Below are 27,268 nucleotides of genomic sequence, written 5' to 3'. Positions count from 1 at the left end.
AGAAAGGACCAAATGATGGAAGGGGAGGCATACGTTAATAGCCTGGGCAAAATGAAGAGAATGAGGCGTCCCTGGGTAGAACTGAAGTTCTAGATCAGAGCTGTCAAAACATCACAATACTGAGTCTGACATGATACCTGAAGATTGGGTGATATGATGTGGGTTCCATAGGAAGGCTGAGTTGGGCTGTTTCTCCCATAGTGGTCCATAGACCATCTACATTAGAATCATCTAGAGTCCTAGTCATCATGGAGCTTCTGCTGCCCCATCATAGCCACAATGAATCTGAATCTGCAGATAAGGAATAGGAAGCTTCAAAACTGATGCTGGATTATTTTATGCCCACAGAAATGTCAGAACTTTTGAGGTAGTTTTAAGTTAAGAAGCTTCCATTATGGGGTTTGGTGGGTGAGACAGAGATGCAGACTGGCGAGAGAGATCAAGAGAGTTGAGATTCCCAGTATAGAGAACAAGGCTGTGTTGTCTGTGATGCCCACCTCTGCCTCTTCTGTGCCCCTGATCTGTGTTCTTCAGTATTTGCTCATTTATTCTATACCTAAAAATCTTTTCTTCTAGTATCTATCAAAAAAAGACTCCCCAGTCTTCAAGACTCCATTCAGATTGGGTTTTTTACATGAGTTCTAAGATAATCACCTTTATTTTGATGCACGGTCAAAGGCATGAGGTAATTCAAACCTGAGGTGCATTAAAAGCTCAACTTTGAGGCATTCATTTCCTTCTTGAAACAGCACTTAAGCTATAAGTGTTTGAACATGCTCTGGAATTTGGATATTCTCATGTTCAAAGCAAAAGCCTATCTTGGCAGCATTTCTTTTTCTTTCTAACGGGAGAATTTCAAGGCAATTTTTCTATACACATTACTCATTCAGATGAGTTGTTTATAAAATAGCTAAGAAAACATGACCCAAGACATTTGTGTAGTTAAACACATCAGGAAAGAGTATTTTTCTCCAAATGATTAGTGTATTTAATTCAAAGGACAGCATTTAAAAAGCATTTAAGAAATTTGCATAACACATCTGGATTACTTTATGTCATTAAAATATGTAGCACCATTTTACAACAGTTTACATTTAAAAAGAATCTTAGTAAAGGGATGCCTGGGTGGCTTGGTCAGTTGAGCATCTGACTCTTGATTTTGGCTCAGGTCAGGATCTCAGGGTCCTGGGATCCAGCCCTGCATCAGGTTCTGTGCTCAGCCTTGCTTCTGCTTGTCCCTCTCCCCCTGCTTGTGCTCTCTTTCTTTCTTTCTCTCTCTCTCTCTAAAATAAATAAAATCTTTAAAAAAAACCTTAGTGAAGGTACATATTTCTTCAACATGTACTACATATATAATCCCATATATTATTAAATCAAGCAAGTTAGACTAAATATGAAACTATACAATCTCAAAACTATTAATGGAATTGAATGAAATTAATGAAAATGAATAATCAGAAACTAATTAATTATTGAGTCCCTGTTAGCCTATCAAGATAGTGAAAAAAAAAATAAGCAGATGAGTGAACAGAGGGTGAATAAGAAAGGACCAAATGATGTAATAATGGGAGACACATGTTAATAGCCTGGGCAAAATGAAGAGGATGAGTCATCCCTGGGTAGAACTGAAGTTCTAATTGTTCTATTAAATGTATTTTTATTTTTAAATATATTTTTATACATATATATTAAATAATAGTTAATAATCAATTAGTACATACAGAGCATGCATTATATTTCTTAATTTAAGTGTGTGATTAAAAAACTTAATTTATCTTTAATGATGTGCTTTTCATTCTATAAAATTTAATGCTGTATAATTTGGGTGAAAGTTCTGCTTCTCTCAGGGGGAAGATATTACAATACCTCACATGTGACAGATACTGCACAGTCATGTAATGAGTTTTAAAATTACACGTCTCTGTGGTTTTTCACAAAACCTACCTTGGAGTCAAGATTTTATGTGGGGAAGTGAGATTAGTAGTCCATGTCATGACAGAGGCAGGCAAGCCCCTGTTGTATATGTGCTGCCAAAGCGAGCATAAGCACCTGTTGAAATTAAGCTAATCCCCAGATCCAAATGATTAGGTTTTGGATGTGCATGGCTATTGCATTCACTGTACCATAGCTTTCAGTGAGAAAGAAGCTAAAAAGCACTCCGTGAATACCTTTTAGTTAAAGAATTTCTTTTGACGGTACCGGTTATATCTAAATATCATGCCATTATCTCCCTGGTTCAAACTTTTACCACAGGCTTTCATAAAAGGATAAATATTCTATTAAACAACATTCCCTTTTTTTAAAGATCAATGTAGATAGCATTTCAGTGAACAAGATATATGAGGATAATAGAGATTCGACTTTGTAGGCTGAGGTAGAAGGGCTCAACAGGAAAGAAAAAATATGAAGGATATTAAATGTGAAAAAATTATGTAATGATATACCAGAAAAACATATCAAGCAAGGCAATCAGAAGGTAAAGAAGGTTTATCTTTAGCAGTGATTCTCAGAATGTGAAACAGAATTTTGGGCATTCTCAAGACTCTTTCAGCAGATCTAAGAGGTCAAAACTATCTTCATACTATTGCTAAGATTTTATTTGGCTCTTTTCATACTGTGCATTTGTACTGATGTGTACAAAAACAATATTGGGTAAAAGGGTTGGGGCTTTAGCATGAATCAAGGTAGTGACACCAAATCGAACTAGTACTATTGTATTCTTTACCGTCACATACTCATAAAGAATAGCAGTGTAATTTAAGAATAAAACTGATGAAGCAGTCAAAATTAATTTCATTAAATATTGACCCTTGAATTAACATATTTTTAATGAAAGGTGAAAGGTGTATAAAGCAGCTCTCTGCTGCCAATATACAATTGTTCTCTGGAGTTAAAGCACTTACACAATTGGCTTGAGTTATGCACTGAGCCAGCCACACTTTTAGAAAACACTATTTTTGCCTGAAAGAATGATTAACAGATAAACCATAGTTATTCACGCTTAAATATCTGGCATAAATTTTCTTGACAATTAAGGAAATGAAACTTTCATTTCAGGGAGTACTACTGACAATATTTGTGGCCAATAAGAAAACTTAGGCATTCAAGCAAAAATTAGAATTTTGGAAACCTTATATCCTCAATCATAACTTCCCAATTCTAGAAGACTTTTAAAATGGAACTGGTAAGTAAAATTAATGAACCTGATATTGTTATATAATCAAATGTGTTACCATTTGGAAGATATGTATACCTTAGTGAACCAGTATTTTCCAAGAGACCAGTGTATATTATAAAACCATGTGTATTTTCATAAAATGTCTATTCAAAAATGCAAGGTAAACCAATGAACTTTAAGGTATAAGAGTATGAAATTCCATTGACATGGCTTTAGATCTTACTAGGCAAATAATTCTTAAGAAAATACCCCTTGTTGAATTTCCTATATTGTCAAAGAAGAATATCCGTGGATATCTGGAAGAGCTATGAAAATGTCTTCCCTTTTCTAAGCTTAAATTCTTTTCATATACTGAACCAAAACATATTCATTGCAGATTGAATAAAAAAGCAGATATGATAATTCAGCTGTCTTCTTTTAGGCCAGACATTAAAGAGATTTGCAAATAGTATAAAATAATGTCACTATCAGTAACTTTGGGGGGGAAATATAAGTTGATTTCATTTAAAAATATATTATTGATCCTAACATGTAATCAGCTTACTATCAATTTGAATCATGTATACTAATACATTTAAAAGTTGTTTCCATTTTTAATATGGTAAATATCAATAGATAAAGCTCAGATAAACAAAGTCTTTGGGGGTCTTCAATAATTGTAAGAATGTAAAGGGACCCTTGAAAACCACAAGCCTTTATGTTTTCTCACTTATAAAATGTCTATAAATGTCATGATTGATGACTAGTAAATAGATATGTAGTAAGAGTTTAAATTAAAACAAATTATTATGAATATAAATTCAGAAGAGGACAAGAGGAAATTGAAATCATTTAAAGGCCCATAGGGAGTCTCAAATATTACTAAGAATGTTCTGATTCTCAAGTTGGGCATAGAGTTTATTCATGTGCATTTTATTATTATGTATTTCATAATTTACATATAATCTGTTACATCAACTATTTCAAGATTTTAAAGTTAGAAGGAGGATTCTAAATAACAGAGGATAGGAATGGGAAAATTGGAGGGCAGTTGAAGCATGCCAATGCTTTGTTTCTCAAAAAATAAAAACACCTAATTTTGGTTTTTCTTAGGGAAAAAGATAAATATGTTTGTGGAAAACTGGAGGATAACATATGAGGTGTAAACTAGAACTCCCAAACAATGAAATTAAAAAAAATTATAAACTAAAGACAGGAATACATCAAAAGAGAAATAAAGAGAAATATCACAAGTGGGGAAACATTATATAAATCTTAATATAATTAATAGTTATAAAATATGCAAATAGTTTACATTGTTTTTCAGTCTATAATACTGGATTTAAAATTGATACAATATTTTTACATGTTAGTTATAAGAAGGACAATTTAAACAATATGACATAAGATAAAGGAATAGAGAACTCAAAAAAGGTATAGTAATAGAATGAGGCATATAAAGCAGTTTAAAAAGAGATGGAGAAAAAATAGTAAGAGAAGCAATCTGGAGACTTCCAGGGAGGATGGTGGAATAAAGTCTCCTAGGCTCACCTCAACTCATGGATACAGCTGGATAGCACCCACATCAGTGTCAATAATCCAGAATATGATTGGAAGAACAGAAGAACAAACTCTCCACAGCTAAATTTAGAGAAGGGGCCACATTAAAGAGGGTAGGAAGGGCAGCAATGCAGTCAGGGACCACACAGACCCACGGGGCTACCTGGTGGATGTAGGGACACAGCAGGTGCAGAGAAGGGAGAGGAGCAGACCCCCCACAAGAGGCACCCCAGGCACAGGGGACCCACATGAAGAAGATAAATCCCTATAACATTTGACTTTGAAAACCAGAGGGGTCTAAAAAAATCAGTGGGGTTTAACACCTGGAAACTTAAAGGTCAGCAGGCTCAGCTCTGGGAGAGATGGAAGTGCAGAGTCCCTGCCCTTGAAAAGACAGCACAACAACAACAACAAAACCCCACTGAGACACAGAATAGAGCAGCAGTTTGAAAAACACCTGGGGGTCTATGGGGAGGGGAGCATGTGCTGGAGGAGTAAGGATCTTTGGGACACACCTTCAAGAACAAAAGAGCTAGAAGGCACCATTTCCCTCCCGTCCCCCAGTCTAGATACACAAACACCTGCAGGAACCAGCACAGCATTAACACTCTCCATCTAGCTTGCCACCAATACACTGCCTGCATGCACTTTTGCAGACCCATACCCTCCAACCTGGCCAGCCTGGGCAGGAGTTTTCTCAGGCAGCTAAGAGGTTCCCTCCTGCAGCAGACCAGCAGGAATTTTGCTGCCATCACCACACCCTTAATCTCCTGTGGGCCCACCCTCTCTTACTCAGCAGGCCTCCTCAGTTTTCCTAGGGAGCTGTAGGGACCCTCCTGCAGTGGTCCAGTGCAGACCTTGATGGCACCACATGCCCCACCACTGCATTCTTCTGCAGCCCTACTCCCTCCAATGTGCCTTTGGCCAGAGCCCATCCAAAGTGCTGCCACAAGCCTGGCAGTGTGCAAGCAGCCATGACAGGCAAGCACCACTCCAAAGTGACTCCTGCCCCAGAGAGAGAGAGAGAGATAACCATCAGTCTGATTATAGCCCTAGCAGTGAACAGGGGCAGACATCAGGTCTGACTGCAGGCCCCACCCAGTAATGAAAACCCAAGAGAAAACACAGAAAGACAACATCTCTGCTAAATGCTTCATAAAACTTCCTTCAAGCTCAAGGCAGCTCCATAATGGCCCCCTAACAACACAGGGCCTAAACCTTACCCTCAATAGGCAAACAGAGCTGTTGCAGATGACTGGACTGATGGCAAATACAGCTCAGCCATAATAGTATGGTATATGCAGCACACACAGGAAACACCCTGGGAGTGACAAGTTCTGATGAACAGGAGACATTGCACTTCAGGGAACTACAGGACCTCTTCTTCATAAGGCCACTACTTTCAAGAGCAGGAGACATAGCTGACTTTCCTAACACATAGAAACAGACACAGAGAATTAGACAAAATGAAGAAACAGAGGAATGTGTCCAAATGAAAAAAAAAAAAAAAACAGGACAAAATCACAGCAAGAGAACGGAAGTAAATGGAGATAAGTATATGCCTGATAGAGAATTTAAAGTAATGGTCATCAATTGATACTCATTGAAATTGGGAAAAGAGTGGAGGACATCAGTGAGAGATAAAGAACTCAATAACTGGAATTAATATGCTAGATAGAATAAGTTGTAGACTAGGGGAAGCAGAAGAATGGATCGATGACCTGGAAGACAGTAATGGAAAGACATCAAGCTGAACAAAAGAGAAAAAAAATAATGATAAAATGAATAGACTAGGGGAACTCAGCAGTGCCATTAAGCATAACAACATTAGCTTTATAGGGATCCCAGAAGGAGAAGAGAGAGAAAAGGAGACAGAAAATTTATTTGAAGAAATAATAGCTGAAAACTTTCTGAATCTGGGGAAGGAAACAGAAAACCAGATCCAGGAGACACAGAGAGTCCTCCACCACCACAAAAACAACAAACAAGGAGGTCCTCTCCAAGACACACAGTAATTAAAATGGCAAAAATATTGAAACAGAATTTTAAAAGCAGCAAGAGAGAACAAAACAGTTACATATAAGGGAAATCCCATTGGCCATCAGTTGATTTTTCAGCAGAAATTTTGCAGGCCAATAGAGAGTGGCATGATATATTCAAAATGCTGGGGGGGGCGGGGAACCCAGCAGCCAAGAATACTTTATCCAGTAAGGCTATCATTCATAATAGAAGCAGAAATAAAGCATTTCTCAGACAAACAAAAACTAAAGGAGTTCATGACCACTAAACTAGTTCTGCAAGAAATATTACAGGGGACTCTGAGTGGAAAGGAAAGACCATAAGTAGGAGTAAGAAAAGTAGGAAGCACAGAAGCAGTAAAATTAAGTATATCTATAGGGGGTGCATGGGTGGCTTAGTTGGTTAAGTGTCTGACTTGATTTCAACTCAGATCATGATCTCAGGGTCATGGGATTGGGCCCCATGTTGGGCTTCTGTACTCAGCAGGGAGTCTGCTTAAGATTCTCTCCCATCCTCTCCCTCAGCCCCTGCCCCCTCACTCTCTCTCAAATAAATAAATTTTAAAAAATCAGTTAAAGATTCACAAATACAAGAAAGTGAAGTATGACACCATATACCTAAAAGCATTGGGGAAAGAGGAGTAAAGAATGGGTTCATTCTTAAATGATCAACAACTTAATATGGACTGCTATATGCACACAGTATTATATACAAACCTAATGGTAAACACAAATCAAAACTGGTAACAGATATGCAGGAAATAAAAAGAATCTAAGTTTATCACTAAGGAAATCCAGCAAATTGTGAGAGCAAGACAAGAAACGAACAGAGAACTACAAAAACCATTAAATAAGTAATAAAATGGAAATAACTATATACCTATCAGTAATTACTCTGAATATAAATGGACTAAATATACCAAACAAAAGACATAGGGTGACAGAATGGATAGAAAAGCAAGACCCATCAAGAGGGTGCTTACAAGAGATTCATTTCAGACCTAAAGACACATGCAGATTGAAAGTTAAGGTATGGAAAAGTATTTATCATGCAAATGGAAGTAAAAAGAAAGCCAGGGTAGTAATACTTATAATAGACAAAATGGACTTTAAAATAAAGACAGTAACAAGAGACAAAGACACTATAGAATCATAAAGGGAACAATCCACAAGAACATATAACAATTGTAAATATTTATGCACCCAACATGGAAGCACCCAAATACATAAAGCAGCTAATAACAAACATAATCAATAGCAATACATTAATAGTAGAGATTTTAACACCCCACTTACATCAATGGATAGATCAAAAAAACACAGAAAATCAACATGTAAATAATGGCTTTGAATGACACATTCAACAAGATACATCTAACAGATGTATTATTCAGCACATTCCATCCTAAAACAGTGGAATACCCATTTTTTAAAAGTGCACATGGAATTTTCCAGAAGAGATCACATATGAGGTCACAAAACAAGTCTCAACAAAGAGAAAAATATTAAAATCATACCATACATCTTTTCCAACCACAATATGAAACTAGAAATCAGCCACAACCAAAATACTGGAAAGTGCACAAATACATGCTATTAACAATGAATGGATCAACCAGCAAATTAGAGGAAATAAAAAAATTACATGGAGACAAATGAAAACAAAAACATATTGGTCCAAAATCTTTGGGATGCAGCAAAATATGTTTTAATAGGGAAGTTTATAGCAATACAGGCCTACCTCAAGAAGCAAGAAAAACCTCAAACAACCTAACCTTACTCCTAAAGGAGCTAAAAAAAAAAGAAAAAGAAAAAGAAAAAAAAAAGGACAAACAAAACCCCAAACCAGCAGAAGGAAGGAAATAATAAAGACTAGAGAAGAAATAAATGAAATAGAAACTCAAAAAACAATAGATCAATGAAGCCAGGATCTAGTTCTTTGAAAAGATCAGCAAAATTGACAAACCTTTAGCCAGACTCATCAATCAAAAAAAAAGAGGACTCAAATAAATAAAACCACAAATGAAAGAGGAGAAATAACTGACACATAAATTTTGTATTTATAAGCATTATAAGAGAATATGAGAAATTATATGACAGCAATTTAGACAGTCTAGAATAGATAAATGCCCAGAAACATGTAATCTACCAACACTGAAGCAGGAAGGAATAGAAAACTTGAACAGACCAATTACCAGCAAGGAAATTGAATCCATAATCAAACAACTCCCAACAAACAAAAGTCCAGGATCAGATGGCTTCACAGATGAAAAATTCTATCAAATATTTAAAGAGTTCATAACTGTTCTTCTCAATTCCAAAAAATAGAAGAGGAAGGAAAACTTCCAAGTTCATTCTATGAGGTCAGCATTACCCTAAAACCAAAACCAAATAAAGACCCTACAGAAAAAAGGGAACTACAGGCCAATATCTCTGATGAACATAGATGCAAAATTCCTCAACAAAATATTAGCAAACCGAATCCAACAATAAAGAAAATCATTCATTATGATCAAGTGAGACTGATTCCAAGGATGCAAGGGTGGTGGTTCAATATATGCAAATCAATCAATGTGATACATCACATCAACAAGGGTAAAAAACCTTATTATCATTTCAATAAATGCACAAAAACATTTGACAAAGTACAACATCCATTCATGATAAAAACCCTCAACAGAGTAGATTTAGAGAGAACATACCTCAACATAATTAAGACCACATAAGAAAAACCCATAGCAAACAGCATACAATGGGGAAAACAGAGAACATTTCCCCTAAGGTTAGGAACAAGACAAAGATGACCATTCTTACCCACTCTCATTCAACATAGTACTGGAAGTCCTAGCCCCTGCAATCAGACAACAAAAAGAAATAAAAGGCATCCAAATAGATAAGGAAGAAGTAAAACTTTCACTATTTGCAGAAGACTATATATAGAAAGCCCAAAAGACTGCACCAAAAATCCTTTTGAAATGATAAATGAATTCAGTAAGGTCATGGGATACAAAATCAATGTATAGAAATCTGTTGCATTCCTATACACTAATAATGCAGGAACTGAAAGAGAAATTAAGAAAACAATTCCATTCACAATTGCACCAAAAATAATAAAATACTTAGAAATGAACTTAACCAAGGAGGTGAAAGACCTGTATTCTGAAAACTATAAAACATTGATAAAAGAAATTGAAGACGACACAAAGAAATGTAAACACAGGGGCGCCTGGGTGGCTCAGTTGGTTAAGCGTCTACCTTCGGCTCAGGTCATGATCTCAGGGTCCTGGGATCGAGCCCTGCATCGGGCTCCCTGCTCGGCGGGAAGCCTGCTTTTCCCTCTCCCACTCCCCCTGCTTGTGTTCCCTCTCTTGCTATGTCTCTATCTTTCAAATAAATAAATAAAATCTTTAAAAAAAATGTAAACATATTGCATGCTCATGATTTACAGGAACAAATATTGTTAAAATGTCTATACTATCCAAAGCAATCTGCAGATTGAATGCAATCCCTATCAAAATACCAACAATATTTTTCACAGAACTAGAACAAACAATCCTAAAATACATACGGAACCACAAAAGTCCCTGAATAGCCAAAGCAATCTTGAAAAAAACTGGAAGTATCAAAGATCCCAGCTATCAAGATACACTACAAAGTTGTAATAATCAAAACCATATGGTACTGGTACAAAAATAGACACATAGATCAGTGGAACAGAGAGCCCAGAAATAAATTCATGACTATATGATCAATTAGTCTTTGACAAAGGAGGAAAGAATATGCAATGAGAAAAAGTCTCTTCAACAAATGGTGTTGGGAAAACTGGACAGCCACATGCAAAAGAGTAAAACTGGACTGCCTTCTCAAACTATACACCAAAAAACTCAAAAGGGATTAAAGACCTAAATCTGATACCTGAAACCATAGAACTCCTAAAAGAGGGCACAGGTAATAATTTCTCTGACATTGCCCAACATTTTTCTAGATGTGTCTCCTGAGGCAAGGGAAACAAAAGCAAAAATAAACTATTGGGACTACATCAAAATAAAAACACTTCTGCACAGCAAAGGAAACAATCAACAAAACTAAAGACAACCTACTGAATGGGGAAATATATTTACAAATGACATACCGATAAAGGGTTAGTATTCAAAATATATAAAGAACTTACACAACTCAGCACACACACACACACACACAAACCCAAATAATCCAATTAAAAAGAAAACATGAACACTCATTTCTCCAAAGAAGAGACAGATGGCCAACAGACAAATGAAAAGATGCTCACATCACTCCTCATCACATCAAAACCACAACGAGATATCACCTCACACCTGTCATAATGGCTAAAATAAAAAACACAAGAAACAAATGTTGGTGAGGATGTGGAGAAAAAAGAACCCATGTGCATCATTGGTGGGAATGCAAACTGGTGCAGCCACTATGGAAAACAGTATTGAGGTCCCTCAAAAAATTAAGAATAGAACTACTCTATGATCCAGTAATTCCACTACCAGTTATTTACACAAAGAATACAAAAACACTAATTAAAAAAGATATTTGCACCATGTTAATTGCAGCATTATTTACAATAGCCAAATTATGGAAGCAGCCCAAGTGTCCATTGATAGATGAATGGATAAAGAAGCTGTGGTATACATATGCATACCTACACACACATACATACAGTGGAATATTACTCAGCTATAAAAAAGAATGAAATGAAATCTTGCCATTTGCAATGACATGGATAGAATGAGAAGGTATACTACTAAGTGAAATAAGTTGGTCAAAGACCAATACCATATGATTTCACTCATACGTGGATTTAAGAAACAAAACAAATAGGTAAAGAAAAAAAGAGACAACAAAAAACAGAAGCGTAATATAGAGAAAAAACTGATGGTCACCAGAGGGGAGGTAGGTGGAGGATGGGTGAAATAGGTAAAAGGGATTGGAGTACTCTTATCCTGATTATAGCACTGATGAGCACTGAGTAATGTATAGAATTGTTGAATTACTAGACTGTATACTTGAAACTGATATAATACTATACATTAACATTCTGCACTAGAACTAACATTCTACACTAGAATTAAAATTTTTAAACAAGTAATTTGGACCAGAGCAGGACTAAAATTTACAATCCATTTTGGTGAATTTATAAAAACAAAGTCTTTATTATGTTGTTGATTTAAAAAGAAGCAATCTAGAAGATTCCACATATACCCATGTGCTTTTAAGAAAATCATCTTGTATATGACACAATCTAACAAAATTATAAAAAAAAGTAGACAAATCTTCAGTCTCAATATGTACCTCTTAGACCTCTTTCAGAATTTGATCTAGTAAAGAAAACAATTATGAAATTTATGTAATAGATTGACCAGCAATACCAGTCCTATCTTGCTAAAGAAGAAATTTTTAGGCAATTATCGAAATACAACTCACAAAGGAAACTTAAGATAAAGTGAAAAAAGAAGTGATATATTGGTACATTTGGGTATATATGTGTGTGTATAAAGCATAAGAAAGAATTCATCAGAATATGTAAGAAACTCCTATTAATTCATATACAAAAGGTAGGTAACAAGAAAAATGTGGGCAAAGAGTAAAAAGTTCATGGAAGGGTACAACAAAGGTGTATGAAAAAGTGTCCAACTTAACTGGTAATCAGAACAGAAATCAAAGCAAAGGAACAATAAATTTTCACATTAGACAGACAAAAGTATAAAATACAATAATTAGGATGTAGAAAGAGGATTTTTTAACACATTCTAGAGGGTGCATAAATTGGTACAATTATTTTGGAAAGCAATTTGTCAATACCCAATAAACTGAAAATTTGCATGCTTTCACCTAGTTCTATTTCACTTTAAGCCATTTCTGCTAAGGCTGTTTTTGCACATGTTTGAGGAGATGGGCAAAGAAATGTTCATGGCAGCGTTGCTGGTAATGTGAAAAACCTGATGTGGAAACATTTTACAAGAGGTCAATATAAATTTCAATATATTAATTGATCGAAATACTATGCAACCATTCAAATGAAAGAACTAGGTTTATATATGTCAACATATAGATCAAAATAATAACCTTGTGTGAAACAAGAGCAAGGTGCATGCATAGATACATAGACAGAACTGTATACCTTATATATATGAATATGTGTGTCTATCCCATATGATGTATTTAAATATATTCAAATTTTACAATAGGCAAAATTATAATACCTATTATTTCTAACTACACATGATTAATAAATGTAGAGAAACATGTATTTATGATTAGAGAGCAGATAAGGTAAGGAGGCTTGCTCTAGGACCCCCAACTAAGGATAAAGACTGAGGAGGAAAAGAGGAACTTAAATTTATAAGCAATATCTTTCCTTTTATTAAATAAAAGTAACTGAGGTAAACATATATACACACATACACATATATGTGTGACGTGTGTGTGTGTGTGTGTGTGTGTGTGTGTCTGCCTCTTCTAAGAGCATTTTCGTTTTAAGCCTTGTCTCTCCCTTGGAATGAAATTTGTACTCCCCAGTATTGAATAGCAAGGTTCAATATGCCGAGAGAGATGTGTTCTGTGGTTGAGAGTCACCAGCCAGCCTGAATTCACATTACATGTTCAGTTTATGCTCTGCCCATTATTCTGCCCATTATTCTGACTCTATTTGCCATCAGGCAAGAACCAAGTAATACAAGTTTTCTTTTATTCTCAAAACAAAAACCAATCTGTTTTCTCTCATAATGTCTCATTTTTATAGACACATATACAGCAAAATAGAATCAAAAAAGTGCTAAAATCATATTACATTACTGTCATTACTGCATGAATTTCTTTATAAGAAATGTCATCCTTGATTATGTCTTTATTCCTTGATCTTTTCTATTTAAAGTAAATTTTACAAGAAAAAGATAAATCTTAATTTAAATAATAGCATGATATACTTAAGATATTCCAACGATGCTTCTGACATTATTGGTTTCTTAGAGAAAAACCATCTTCTACCCAACCTCTCCTCTGCTGCTCCTCATGGTAATTTTAATTGCAGATTATTCTCATTTCTGTAGCATTACTGATAGATTGGAAACAGATGACATACATCATTAGTTGCTGTGTATAGAACACTGCATTTCAAAATCTGTCTTTTTTGCCTGAGATTTTGTTTGATATTAGAAAATGGCTTTGTTTCCTCCATTAGGACAATCACTACTGAAAACAATGAAGCTTTTCTTTTTTTTTTTTTTTTTAAAGATTTTATTTATTTATTTGACAGAGAGAGAGCGAGAGCAGGAACACAAGCAGGGGGAGTGGGAGAGGGAGAAGCAGGCTTCCCACCCAGCAGGGAGCCCGATGCAGGGCTCGATCTCAGGACCCTGGGATCATGACCTGAGCCGAAGGCAGACGCTTAACGACTGAGCCACCCAGGCGCCCCAACAATGAAGCTTTTCCAATTATTCCCAGTTTCCTTTCAACTCAAGGGTTGGACTAGCCTAGCTTCCTTCCTGGTCTCTCTCATCATTTCCATTATTATACATAGTGTTGGTGCTTTAAAGGATGTACACATATTTCCTTAGCATGATGATGTCCCATGGAATTATTATCTCAAACCTTCTGTTTCTCTCCATCTTTCCTCACTTTGTGTCTAACAAAAAGAACAAAAACCAATATTTTTTTGGCCTATCTTTGTTTAAAGTCTTTCTTCTGACTTTTTAGTTCCTATTTTTTTGGTCTATCTTTGTTTAAAGTCTTTCTTCTGACTTTTTAGTTTAGTATAAACTAGTTCCCTCTTCCATTTATTGCACAATTTGTGTAGGCAGATGTATACAAATGGATACAGTGTGAAAAATACAAAGGCATTAGCAAGTGTAGAGGTCACAACAGGAAGGGCACCCCGGTGTGTGGTGTTCAGTGAATAATTGGTTTAATATGCTGATGGTTTAAAATTCAAGGCATGGGAAGTTGGCATGACAGAGGTACACAAGGGCTGTGTTTAGATGGGATCAGGCATTGGAATTTACTCTGCAGACTAGAAGAATGGTTGTGTACAAAGGACAAAATAATCAGATACATACATACATATTTGGAGAAAAACAAACACAAGGCTCAAAGCAGGGACCTACCAACGGTGGTTTGACACAGGCTGGGAAGAATCTACCATAACCCCTCTTCCACTTGTAGGTGACTGACCCTGCTTCCCTTCACTTCTACCATCTACTAACTTGGCCTCTGCCTCCCAAGTCCCAACACAGGACCAGATGGGTATAGTCCTGGCTCTTATCAAGAATAGTGGGCCCTCAGGGGCCAGGATCTGGTACATGTAGCTCATAGAGCTTTTCAAAAATGAAACTTAATCCTACTAATTGGTATTTATGTTCAGTTTAGAACAGCTAGATGTATTTACAAGGCCAATAAGCTTAACTGACATAGCAAAGAATCCACTGGCCAATGAAAGAACATGTCATTAAAAGTTGAGAGTACATTCCCCTTCTGGCAATAGCCTACTAGGTAATTTTGAACCCTCCCACTGAAATAAACTAGTAGACTTGGAAGGACAGATCATGACAAAATTCCTGATTAGATTAAGTTGATGTAGGATTTTTTTTTTTAGTCTTTCTAATTTCCTACCAGAATTAAATTTGATAAGTCACAGTGACTATAAAATGAAGAGTAATTAAAAAAAAAGAATTTAGGTGGATAAAAAAGTTATTCATCACGCTTTTAAGTAAATGTGTTTTGCATTTTCAAGGACACAAAGATTAAAATTTTTAGTGAGATGAAATTTTAAAAGCAGAATTACTAGAATTTAAAAACAACAATTGAAATTAAGAACTCAGTGGATGAGTTTAAATCAAATTAGGTATAGGAGAAACAGTAAACAGAAAGAACATTCAGAAGAAAATATCTAGAATGAAACACAGGGAGATAAAATGATGGAAAACACAGAAAATAAAGTATAATTCAAACACAGGATAAGGTGAAAAGGACTAACATATGTCTAATTGGAATCCTAGAAGGGAATACAAAATAATACAAAAGTAATATTTGAAGAGGTAATGACTAAAAATGTTACCAATCTGATTTTTTTAAAAAAAATAAGCCATAACTCAAAAAGCACAGATTTTAACAAGTAACACACATCCAGAGAGAGCAAGTAAGCAAGAGAGAGAAAGCCACATATGTACATCAGAGTAAACTTCTTGAAAATTAAAGTGAAGAAAAATCTTAAAATCATCAGGGGTGGGAGATGTGGTATAGGAGGTGTGGTGCAGAGTACCTTCAATTAACAATTGGATGGGTATCTGATTTTTCCAACACAAAAGATACAAGAAATGGAATTCTATCTTCAAACTGTTGAAAGAAAATGACTGCAAATCTGCACATACATGAACTGCCATGCGAAAGTATATATTCTTATCAAATATATATGGGACATTTACCAAAAGTGATCATATGGCATGTTAAAAATCAACACTTTACAAATTTCAAAGGACTAAAATTATACAGCATATATGAAAAATAGTGGAAAATAAGAAGTTCAATAAAAAATACCTCATAAGTCACCATATGCCCAGAAATTAAGGGCTGTACTTCTGAAAAACCCATTAGTTAAAGCAGAAATCACAAGCAAAATTAGAAAATATTTTGAACTTAATGATAAAATAGGATACTAAGAACTTAAGGGATAGCTATACCAAAGCCTTCAGAAGAGGGACAGTTACAACCTTAAATGCATAAATCATAAAAGAACAGAAGAAAATCAGTGAGCTAAGTATCCATCTCAAGCATTCACAAACAGAATAGTAAATAAAATTCCAAAAAATTAGGAAAAAAAAATCAAAATAAAAACCTGGCAATTATAAAATAGGAAAATTCCAAGATAATCTAATAAAAATAGTGAGATATATAAAGGATAATATATTAAGACATGGGTTTATTCCAGAACTATACGGTATGTTTTACAATTAAAAATGAGTAAAATTCACTATTAATAAAATAAAGCCCAAAGTTGGTGCTTTGAAAAGACTAACAACATTGATAAATGCACGCCAATCCTGTTCAGTAAAAAGAGAAGCACAAATTAACACTATCAGGAATTTAAAGGGGTTATCATTTCAGTTTCTACAGACATGAAAATGTTAAGAACCTATTATAACAATTTTATGCCAATAAATTTGCAAATTTGACAAAGTAGGAAATAAAACTTAAATTACTCAATGGAAAAAAAACCCCTCACTGGATGGTCTGTATAGTAGAGAAGACAAAGGATAGAATTAGTAAATTAAAGACAGACCAATGGAATCTGAACAGAGAGAAAACAGACCAAAAGAAAAACAGAGAGAAAACAAGAAACAGACCAAAAGAAAAAATGGACTCCTCTGCTGAAGCATTTCAGTAGAGAAGGGATAGCCTTTTTAATAAATGGTGGTGGAGCAATTAAACATCCACCATCAAAAAACTCCAAAACAACAAAGCAAAAAAATCCAAACACTTTATACAAAAAATAATTCAAGATGGATTGTGTTCTTAATTGTAAAACATAAAATTTCAAGAAAAGAACATAGGTGAAAATCTTTGGGACCTAGGACTAAGTGGTAGTCTTTGATTTGATACCAAAATCATGATTTATTTGAGAAAAAGAAAAAATAGACTTCATCAAAATGAAAGTTTTTCCTGCAAAAGATCCTGTTAAAAGGATGAAAAGGCAAATTACAGACTGGGAAAAAAATATTTGCAAATCATATTTCTGACAGGCCTTGAACCTCATGTAAATGAAGAACTCTCAAAACCTAATACTAAAAAAAAAGTAATAAATAACTGGAATAATCTAATTACACAATAGTCAAAGGACATGCACAGACATTTCATTGAAGAGGGCTATACAGATGGCAAATAAACACATGAAAAGATGTCTAATATTATTAGTCATTGGAGAAATGCAAATTAAAACCATAATGGGATATCACTATACACCTAACAGAATGTCTAAAATGAAAAATAGTGATAACGTCTAATGCTGGCAAGGGTGAGAATGTAAAGTAAGTACAGACACTCTGGAAAATACATTGGTATCTCCTTTCAAAACTAAAAATGGAGATATCATAAGACCCAGCAATTTCACTCTTGGGCCTTTATCCCAGAGAATTATAGACTTGAGTTCATGCAGGAATTTGTATATAAATGTTCGTAGCAGCCTTACTTACAAGAAATGAAAACTGGAAACTATCCAAATGTCTTTAAAGGGCGAATGGATAAACTGTGGTTACATCCAAACTTAATGTTATTCAGTAATAAAAAGGAACACATTACTGATAAACAAAACTTGGATGTGTCTTAGGATATAGTGTTGAATGAAAAAAGCCAACCTCAAAAGGATGCATACTGGATGATTCCATGTATGTAACAATCATGAAATAAACTGTGTAGAGATGGAGAATGGACTGGTGGACTGATGGTTGCCAGGAGTTAGGGACTGGGGTGGGTAGGGGATGCATGTGGCTATAAGGAGTAAAATGAGGGAATCTTATGGTAATGGTACAACTGGGTATTTTGATTGTAGTGGTGGTTATGCAAGCTACATTGATGATAGAACTGCATAGAATTACACACATATACCCACAAATGAGTATGTGTAACTGGTGAAATTCAATAAGCTTTATGGATTAAACTAATATCAATTTCTTGGTTTTGATATTTTATAGTTATGTAACATAATAATACTGGGGAGGCTAAGAGAAGGGTGCACAGGGCGTCTCTACCCATTTGTTTGTAATCCCGTGCCTGTACAATTATTTTAAAATCAAGATGATTATGTAATTTCCTAAACATATGGTTGAATGAAGTTAAAAAGTTTCCAGTATGCAAACAGGAAGTGTTCCTCTTTCAGAAAATAGGTTTCCTTCACTACCATAAAGTTCACTTTAGAAACCTCGCTTTTGCTAAGACCTACATTAGTATCTGTTTTTGCTATTGGGATGAAATCTGAAGATGATTTTTCACTTTTACAGAATGCTATTTACTTCTTTGCTTTATGTCCTTCCAGCTCACGAAAGGTGTCATAGGAACACTCTACTTGCAGATAGCTAGGAAAACCTGTATTTGTAATTCAACATATCAATATCATTCTTTTGGATTTACAGGATTGTCTTGGTCTCTATGATACCTATATTTATACATATACCTGCACACACGTTTCAGTTTGTTTTGTTTTGCTTTTTTGGATAAAGCCAGAAGCCTGAGAATTGAAAATTATCACAAATGTCAGTTTGGCTACACCAGGATACCCAGGGAAGGGCACAGAAAGTGGAAATCTCGAATAGGATAATAAGAATTTTAAAGCTTCACTTACTTGGTATTTCTTTTCGGGCAGCTCTTTTAAGTGATTGCTTTGAAAAATTATAAGTGATCAGAGCAACTTTGTAATCTTGGATTTCATTTCAGAGCTCCAATCTGATTCCCCATGCAGCTTTTCTTTCCTCTTTTCCTCAAAAAGAAGCTTATTTCTAGACTCCTCTACTGACTTGTCAATTTTACAAATGTGGCCAATGATCCATGAAAACAAAACAATTCACTGTAACACCGTTTAAATAAGGAAGGTAAGCAAACAGTTAAGTCAGTTCAAACTGAATAAACACAACCTCTGTTCGAATGAAACATGAAACTGCCAAATGGAATGCCACTTAGTCGTAGGTGCCCAATATATGAAGCAAAATTTAGATTTTTTATGACACATTTGACTGGAGAAGTGGATTTAATTCATGTTATTTTCATCACTGTTCTTTTGATATAAGCATTATTTATGTATGTAGGGGTGTGTGTGTGTGTGTGTGTATGTGTGTGTGTGAAGGTGCATGTGTATTTTTCTTTTAGGTGTCCAATATCTCATTTAAGACTTTGAAAATGCTCATGGGGTCTAGATTCTCTCTTATGGAGTCTAAAGTATAAATGACCTCATGTCTTTTCATCTATATGCCTTCTAGCCCAATGGTTCTCTAGCTTGCTGCAAAATCACCCCATTTGTTCAATTAGACTTTTGTGCCTAATTCCATTGTTTCTGATTTATGAGGACTAAGATAGAGCCTGAAAACGTGTGTTTCCAATAATGTTTCTAGTTAATACAGATTCTTCTGTTTAGGAAACTATAATTTGAGAACCACAGGTCTCATTCAGGATGAGTTCGTCCATACATGGAAAAATTAGCTTTTCTGGAATGGCCAATAATCTTTTTTATGTCTTTCTCATTTATTACCAGTTTTTACTCAGATTTCCTTCATGATCTAACAGAAAAAAAGCACTGATTTCACCCAAAGCTTTGTTCAAAGTTCATTTACTCCAGGATTGCTACTGTTTCATATCTGAAAATTAGGAAAATAATTCCAAAATTGATTTTACAAAGTCTGTGTACCAAAGCCCATGTACTTTGATTATCAGAAAACTTGCTGGGCCTTCCTCCAGTTTTAATTACTCTTCCTCTTGACACAATCCTTACATATTTCATTTGCTAGTGCCTAACTTGTGAAACAGCAGACTAGAACATAGTAACCCAAAGAGTATTTAAATAATCCAGGTGAGGGATGAGGATGGTAGTGCATAGTATTTATTGAGTCCCTAGTCTGTACTAAGCACTGTACTAGATAATCTAATGACATTATCTCATCTACTCTACCCAAAAACCTATGAAAGTGGCATTATCCCTGTTCTACAGAAGCAGACACTGAGACAGATTTTGGAGTGCATGATATTGGTTAGGGATCAACACTTGTGAAGGAAGGAGTAGGAAGCTGGATTGGGTCGAGGGAGAAGCTGAATGACCATGGAAACCCAACAAAGTCTTTGACAGACCAACATGGGAATCTGGAGCAAGATTTGCTTGTCATGGTGTCCCACTGGGTTGCAATGGCTAGGTATTTATGTCCACACTTCACTGGAAATGGGTATCCCTGGGAAGAGTATGACCTCAGACAAGGAGGCTTTGTGTAGCTGGGGATGGCCCTGAAGTGGTCTATAGACTATGCCTCCTATCTCTGTGCTGGGAGGATGTACTTCTTTGAAGGAGAATTTGGGTGTTCACGGAGTTTGCCACTGATTTGTCCAAGAACACAGTAATTGTCTCAGTGAAAATTTAAATTCAGGACTATCTGATTCTTTTGATGATATACTCCGTTATTTTCTAAAAAAATATTTGCTAAGTATATGCCTTAACCTTGTCTTGAGGAGTCCATCATGGACATTGACGGTCTTGTGTGACAATGCAACAATGTCCTCAGGTGCCATTGAACAATGTAGCAGTTTGTCCCTACATGCAAGGTCTCCAAACCTGTCATTTTGTCACCTGTCATCCTGTCAGGGAGCTGAACGAGTACAGAATCCATGAATAGTCTATTGCTTTCACAGAAGCTGCCATGATTCTTCATCCTGATGACTCAATCCCTTGACTGGTCTGCCTGCTTCCATTCTTGCCCACCTCCAACGACTAGATGGATACTGAAAATGCATTCATGCCACAACTCTGCTCAAGTATTTGAAGTTATTTCTCTTCCTATGTATGTGTGCGTATGTATATAGATGTATTCTACGTGCGTATAGTTTTACTCAGGACACCATTTTTGCAGTGTGCAGTTGATACATTCACACTCAGAATGATCATTATTTATCTCCCCCACTCTAATTTCAGATTCTTCTAAAGTTTTTATCCATTATGTTCACTCCTGAACAACCAGATTTTTAAAAAGTGCTTGCTATCCATTGAGTAATTACTAAATATTTCGTAAATAAATTGTATGAAAAAATGGTGTTAGCAAAAAAAAAAAAAAAAGATATGTAAGGATCAGAAAACTGATTTGGTTTCAAAACCTATTTAATCTAGACAAATTACATCAAACTCTAAGCTTTGTTTTGCTTTGTTTTCCATCTTAATTGGAGTTACTACATTGGCATTTTTAATGAAATGAAATAGATAAAGCCAATGTTATGGAAAAGGATAAATAGGGTTATAAAATTGTTAAATTTAAATGTGTATCCCTATAATATTGCATAAATTGCCACAACTCTTTTCCTATAAAAAATATAAACTCTCGTCATTGGGAAAATGTGTTGATATGGATTATCTAATGTACTGATAAAAGATGAATTACTACTCTTTTGTTTTTCACTTTTTAAAATTTGAGTGGTATTTGCAATTACAGCATATCCAAGACACTCTGGTACATATTTATGCTTTGTGTTTGACAAAGTGTGTCTTCAAGGCAGGCCTTATCTATGAAATTATTCTGAGGCTACTTGATATGTATGTTCCAGACAGGCTGGTCTTCCCAACTCCTCCTCCTCAACACTCCATGGCTTGTGCATACTCACAGTCCCACCATTCATTTCCTCCTCTATCTACTCTTGTCGGCCCTTCCCTAAAGAATTGTCATCATTCACCTGCTCCTTCCTACCTGGTCAGGATGCTTCTCCATTCTGCATCTTCCTTCCTCAAAAATGCTGCCCACATTGATTTTCCTGGTTTTCAGCAACAACTGCACTTATGCGTGGTGTCATACTGTTCAATATTTAGTTCTGTTGTTTAATATAATGTTCTACATCACATGCATAGATCCCTTCTGAGAAGAGAAAGTCCCTGAGAACAAAGATTGGGTTGCTCATTCCTCTACTGTGCCGCAAAGCTGCCACCGCTCTACAAAGATAAGCAGATGCTTGGCAGAACTCTAGATGTTATTTTTCTTAACACAGCAATTTCTGATCTCTGCAGCTTTTATAGGCCCCCTCTCAGTAAAGGAATTGAACCATTTTCATTAGATAGATAGATCACTGAAGAAGAAACAAGGAGTATTTCATGATCCCAGATCTGCATTCACAGAGTTAGTAAGGCTGTGGAAAGCAGAGCTTCAAGGCTTCAAACTGAATATTAAACTGCAATTAGATTGTCAGCCCTGAAAGGGTTGTCATGGTCTATCTTCAGGATAAAACAGTTTGTGGTCTGCGACTGATGTAAAACTTTCCTAAACCAGCTCCCAGATCCTTGGAACTCACTCCATTCATAACACCATTTTTACCTTGCACAGTTGGTCAGGGTTTTGCAAAAACAAAAAAAGCAGAAATTATTGCCTTCCACTCCCCAGTGTGATAGCCGAAGTCATAGTAGGGACAAAGACCATGCAAGCTCAGGGACCTAAAGTAGTCTGGGAATCTAAAAAAGGGCTTTATAATAGTCTGGATGGACTCTGGATAAAATTGTGCTACTGATCATAAAACAGTGCCTTTCAGTAGTTTTGAGCATCATTTCCTTGTCCTTACTTTTCTTCAGATTCTTCCCAAGTTCTGGCTATTACTGGCTTGTCCAGCATCTGGAGCTCCTCACTCCACCTCCAAAGAGCTAGCATTTTGCTTCTTCCTGCTCCGATACAATCCAATTGCTTATGTTCTATCCTCTGAGGAGCACTCTAAGATCCTGAAGCTGATATAAAAAAAATCAAGAAAAACAACAATGGTTTGGAGGCCAAAAGTGAGATTTCAAATCAGAAACACTGGACATGTTCTCATAGCCCTAACTAGCTATGTGACCTTGAGCAAGTCACTGAATCTTTAAAGCTTCAGATGACTCATAGGTAAATAGGATCATAAAGGAGCCTATTTCATGGCCTTGTGGTGAAGATGAAGTAAAATTATGTGTGCTAAGTGCCTGCTATGGAGACTTGCAATACTAAATGCATCCTCAGTATCAAAATGAATATTGTTCTCAGAGAAAATACTCAATTCTAAACACAGCCCGTCAATATTTTTGCTTAAAGATGTCATTAATGATGAAGGACGTCAGGCACTAAAACTCATTTCTTTTTTTTTTTGGTATAAAGGGACTTGGGATTCACCAAGATGGATTCAGAAGGCAGTCACCCCCTCCACCAAATAAGCATGACAAGAAACAACTGTCATCATCAGCACTTTCCTTTCAGTCACTTTCTATGAGGAGGAAGAAGAGCCACCAAGTAAAAACCCCACTTTCTCTGCCTCTTAGCACTGAACATAAGCACCAGCATGATTTCCTTCAGAAGCTTCCAGAGTTTAACATTCTTACTCTAGGACTCTTCAAAACTCCTTTGAGCTAGAGATGATGCAGGTGTCAGCATCTTTTTGTTTTACATGGAAAAAAAAAAAAAAAACCCTAAAATGGAAACCTAACCTTTGAAGACTAACATAAGAAAAAGAGTACATGTGATCAGGGTTTTAGTCTTAAATTTGTCACTAACAGCATTATTTTATTAAAATCAATTTCTATCAGTATATTTACTTCTCAAATATCCTCATCCATCAACTGCTTGCCTTACAACTACACAGGGCAGCTATAGGATTAAAATAAAGTGTGAACTGAAAGCATTTTGAAAAGGAACAACCACTCTACAATTATAGGAACAATTATTCCCATCACAAACACCACAGCCAGAAGCCAAATTTGCATATCAACACTTCATTAGTGGAGGCGTTGGTACATGAGCAATTTTAAAACAAATTGTAATTTGAGTTTTCATGGGTTTTGCACTTTCTGTGACTATCTTGTTTACTTGCTTTTATCTGAAAGGAAAAGTCTGTCAAATCTGCTAAATTACTCAGTTTACTGTCATTTTTCTTATTTGTTTCGGCGATGTATGTGATGCTTCTGAGTCTCATCACTGCTAATCTTCAATTACCCAGGCTAAGACAGGGGTTCCGTTGTACCCCTTTTCAGCCTAGGGAAGCAGAGCCAGGATGGTGAGGGGAAAGCAAATGCCAGCCAATGTTGGAATCATGGAGAGCCATCATTCTAGAGACAATCTGATTAACTTTTGCCTGAAGAAGTTTCCCTCATGTTCTCAAATTCACTAGCTTACAAGAGCCACTTGTAGCTCATGACTGGCATTCAGGCATAAGGTTTATGTTCTCTAGGAATTCTGAGAAGTGCAATAAAGGCCGTCATGTAATCACTGATAGTATACTTCCATCTCAGGGTGCTCCCTCATGTCACTTCCCGGAAGTCCTTAAAAAAAAAAGTGGAGGAGTATCTGAAAGGTTCACCACTAGACCTATACTTCTCTTCTTCATTTTTGTCAAGTATCACAGAATAGATTAATATTTAGCTGGTGAGATAAACTTGAATTCCTCTCTCATAGCCACGTAACCATATCATACTAAACATTGCTTTGGAGAAAGGGAAACAACAATGGAAGGCAGGAGAACAGGTGCAGAGGAGACAAGTATTATAGCTCCTAAAAAATATTCAGTTGCCACTTTAAGATCCTTAGATTTTCAAGTAAAATATAGAAAAAAATGCCACTACAAAAATGTACCACACTAAGTTATAGAGATATTTGTTTTAAGCATAGATTTATAAGCATTGACTCTATATGATATTCTCACTTTAAGAAAACTTAAGATGCATTAGATACAAAAATCCAAATATATAAAATGCTTAAAATAGGAGAGAACTGTTTTAGTGAAGATTCTTAACCTTAGCAAAAGGATTTATTAGCAGGCTATTTTAAGTCTAAAAATCATGAACTGGAAACATACAAACTATTAAAATCCAGCTCAAATTTTTTTTAAAGATTTTATTTATTTATTTGACAGAGAGAGACACAGCAAGAGAGGGAACACAAGCAGGGGGAGGGGGAGAGGGAGAAGCAGGCTCCCCGCAGAGCAGGGAGCCCGATGCGGGACTCGATCCCGGGACTCCAGGATCATGACCTGAGCTGAAGGCAGTCGCTTAACCGACTGAGCCACCCAGGCGCCCAAAATCCAGCTCAAATTTAAGGTCAATGCAAATAAGGATAAAGCACCTAAAATGAGAATTATACCATTCAATTTAGAGAATTTGATTTATAAAAATTTGATTTGCATGCAATTTCTTAGTAATTTAACTTTGTACAAAGTAAGTCATGGCAACAGAACTGTGAGATGATTCTCCTGGTCCCTGAACTAGGTTTTGTTTATTTAATCTCTTTAAGAGTAGTAAGGAGTACAAGGAAGACAAGTATTATTACCCTGTGGAGATGAGGCCATCACAGCTTGCCCATCAGGCCCTGAAAGTGTCTAATCGGAAAAGAATAAACTATAAGGAACTACATGAAATCTGGTAGTGGATCACAATCCATGGTTTCTGCATTATTAGAAACTAGCCATGGTTTCTGCATCATCAATTTTGTTTGTCTGGAGAAATGAACTGAGGATCACAATGATATAGCAGAGGCAGCTCGAAGCAGATTGATGGTATACGGAAGGCATTTCTTAACCCAGCAAGTGAGGCTTGTTCTGATTCTGGAACTCTGTTGGTTAGTTTGGTCTTTACATGGTAGCTGGATCCCAAGAACAAGCATTTTATTTATTTATTTATTTTTAAAGATTTTATTTACTTATTTGACAGAGAGAGACACAGAGAGAGAGGGAACACAAACAGGGGGAGTGGGAGAGAGAGAGAGAAGCAGGCTTCCCATGGAGCAGGGAGCCCGATGCGGGGCTTGATCCCAGGACTCTGGGATCTTGACCTGAGCCGAAGGCAGACGCCCAACGACTGAGACACCCAGGCGCCCCAAGAACAAGCATTTTAAGTGGCAAATGCAGAAGCTGCAGAACTCTAATGGTTCAAACTCTGAAAGTATACATAACCTCACCTCTACTAACCACTACTGCCCACAAGCAATCATAGGGCCAGCCCAGATCCAAGGAGATGGGAGAAACAGACTATGCTTCCTGTTGGAGTGGTGAGGACACTGCAGAGTAGCATGTGGGATGGGATACATAGTGGCAACTGACACACCTACCACAGGACTTCAAAGATTTCTCAGGAAAATCACATGCATCATTTCTTTCTCATAATTCTCAGTACGAAACTTGGAGAGCAGCCAGACTTGACCAAGTACTATGTACCCTGGGAGTTAAGAACAAACAAACCAAATTTGGTACTCACTTGGCGGAACCGGTCTAGGTCAACTTTGTTACCCACCAGCACCAGGGGAATTTCATAGGTGTGGCGGACTTGAAAAATGAGCTCTTTAAACTTGGCAGCTTCCTGGAATGACTGGCGGTCGGTGACAGAGTAGCAGATGATGAATCCCTCCCCACCTCGCATGTACTGCTCCCGCATGGCTGTGAACTCTGCCTGCAGAAAAAGAACAAAATTGTTATGTAGTTTAAAACAGTGAAGCCAACACGTCAATAAAATAAGAGGTCAAAAGTAGATAAATTATGAGACAAGGTAGTTTGGGTAGAAATTTCATCAAAGTTTATTTCTGGGCTTTGCATATAGGAAAGCATGAGGAGGTCTAACTCTACCATTATGAAATCTGAATGCTTTAAAGTGTTCCGAGTGTTGACCTTTAATTATAGAAAATTTGATTTAAGAGATCTTGAGGGAGATATGTTAAATAGCAGGTTAACTAATGAACTCTTTGAGATTGTATATATCCTTTTAAAAAAAATTTTTTATTGTTATGTTAATTCCCATACATATCATTAGTTTTAGATGTAGTGTTCCATGATTCATTGTTTGTGCATA

At 36.1% G+C, this 27,268-nt stretch overlaps 1 protein-coding gene across 2 annotated transcripts in view; it reads right to left on the bottom strand.

Moving 5' to 3' along the window:
- The window catches only part of RIT2 (Ras like without CAAX 2), a 391,381-nt gene that overhangs the window by 162,667 nt on the left and 201,446 nt on the right, over nt 1-27,268 (bottom strand). Inside the window, exons 4-5 of one of the 2 annotated variants that reach the window (XM_034995749.1) lie at nt 26,681-26,872; nt 24,724-24,754 (exon numbers count right to left, since the gene is read on the bottom strand). In XM_034995749.1, the coding sequence (XP_034851640.1) occupies nt 24,734-24,754; nt 26,681-26,872 (213 nt within the window). In that variant the 3' untranslated portion in view covers nt 24,724-24,733. Of the gene's footprint in view, nt 1-24,723; nt 24,755-26,680; nt 26,873-27,268 lie in introns of those variants that run through there. The other variant, XM_034995748.1, reaches the window with a different exon arrangement.

The sequence above is a fragment of the Mirounga leonina genome, unplaced genomic scaffold, assembly GCF_011800145.1.
Source record: "Mirounga leonina isolate KUSES-001 unplaced genomic scaffold, KU_Mleo_1.0 Mir_93, whole genome shotgun sequence".
Lineage (NCBI taxonomy): Eukaryota > Metazoa > Chordata > Mammalia > Carnivora > Phocidae > Mirounga > Mirounga leonina.
The sequence above is the reverse complement of the archived record's forward strand: the minus strand, read 5'-3'. Positions and strand labels throughout refer to the sequence as shown.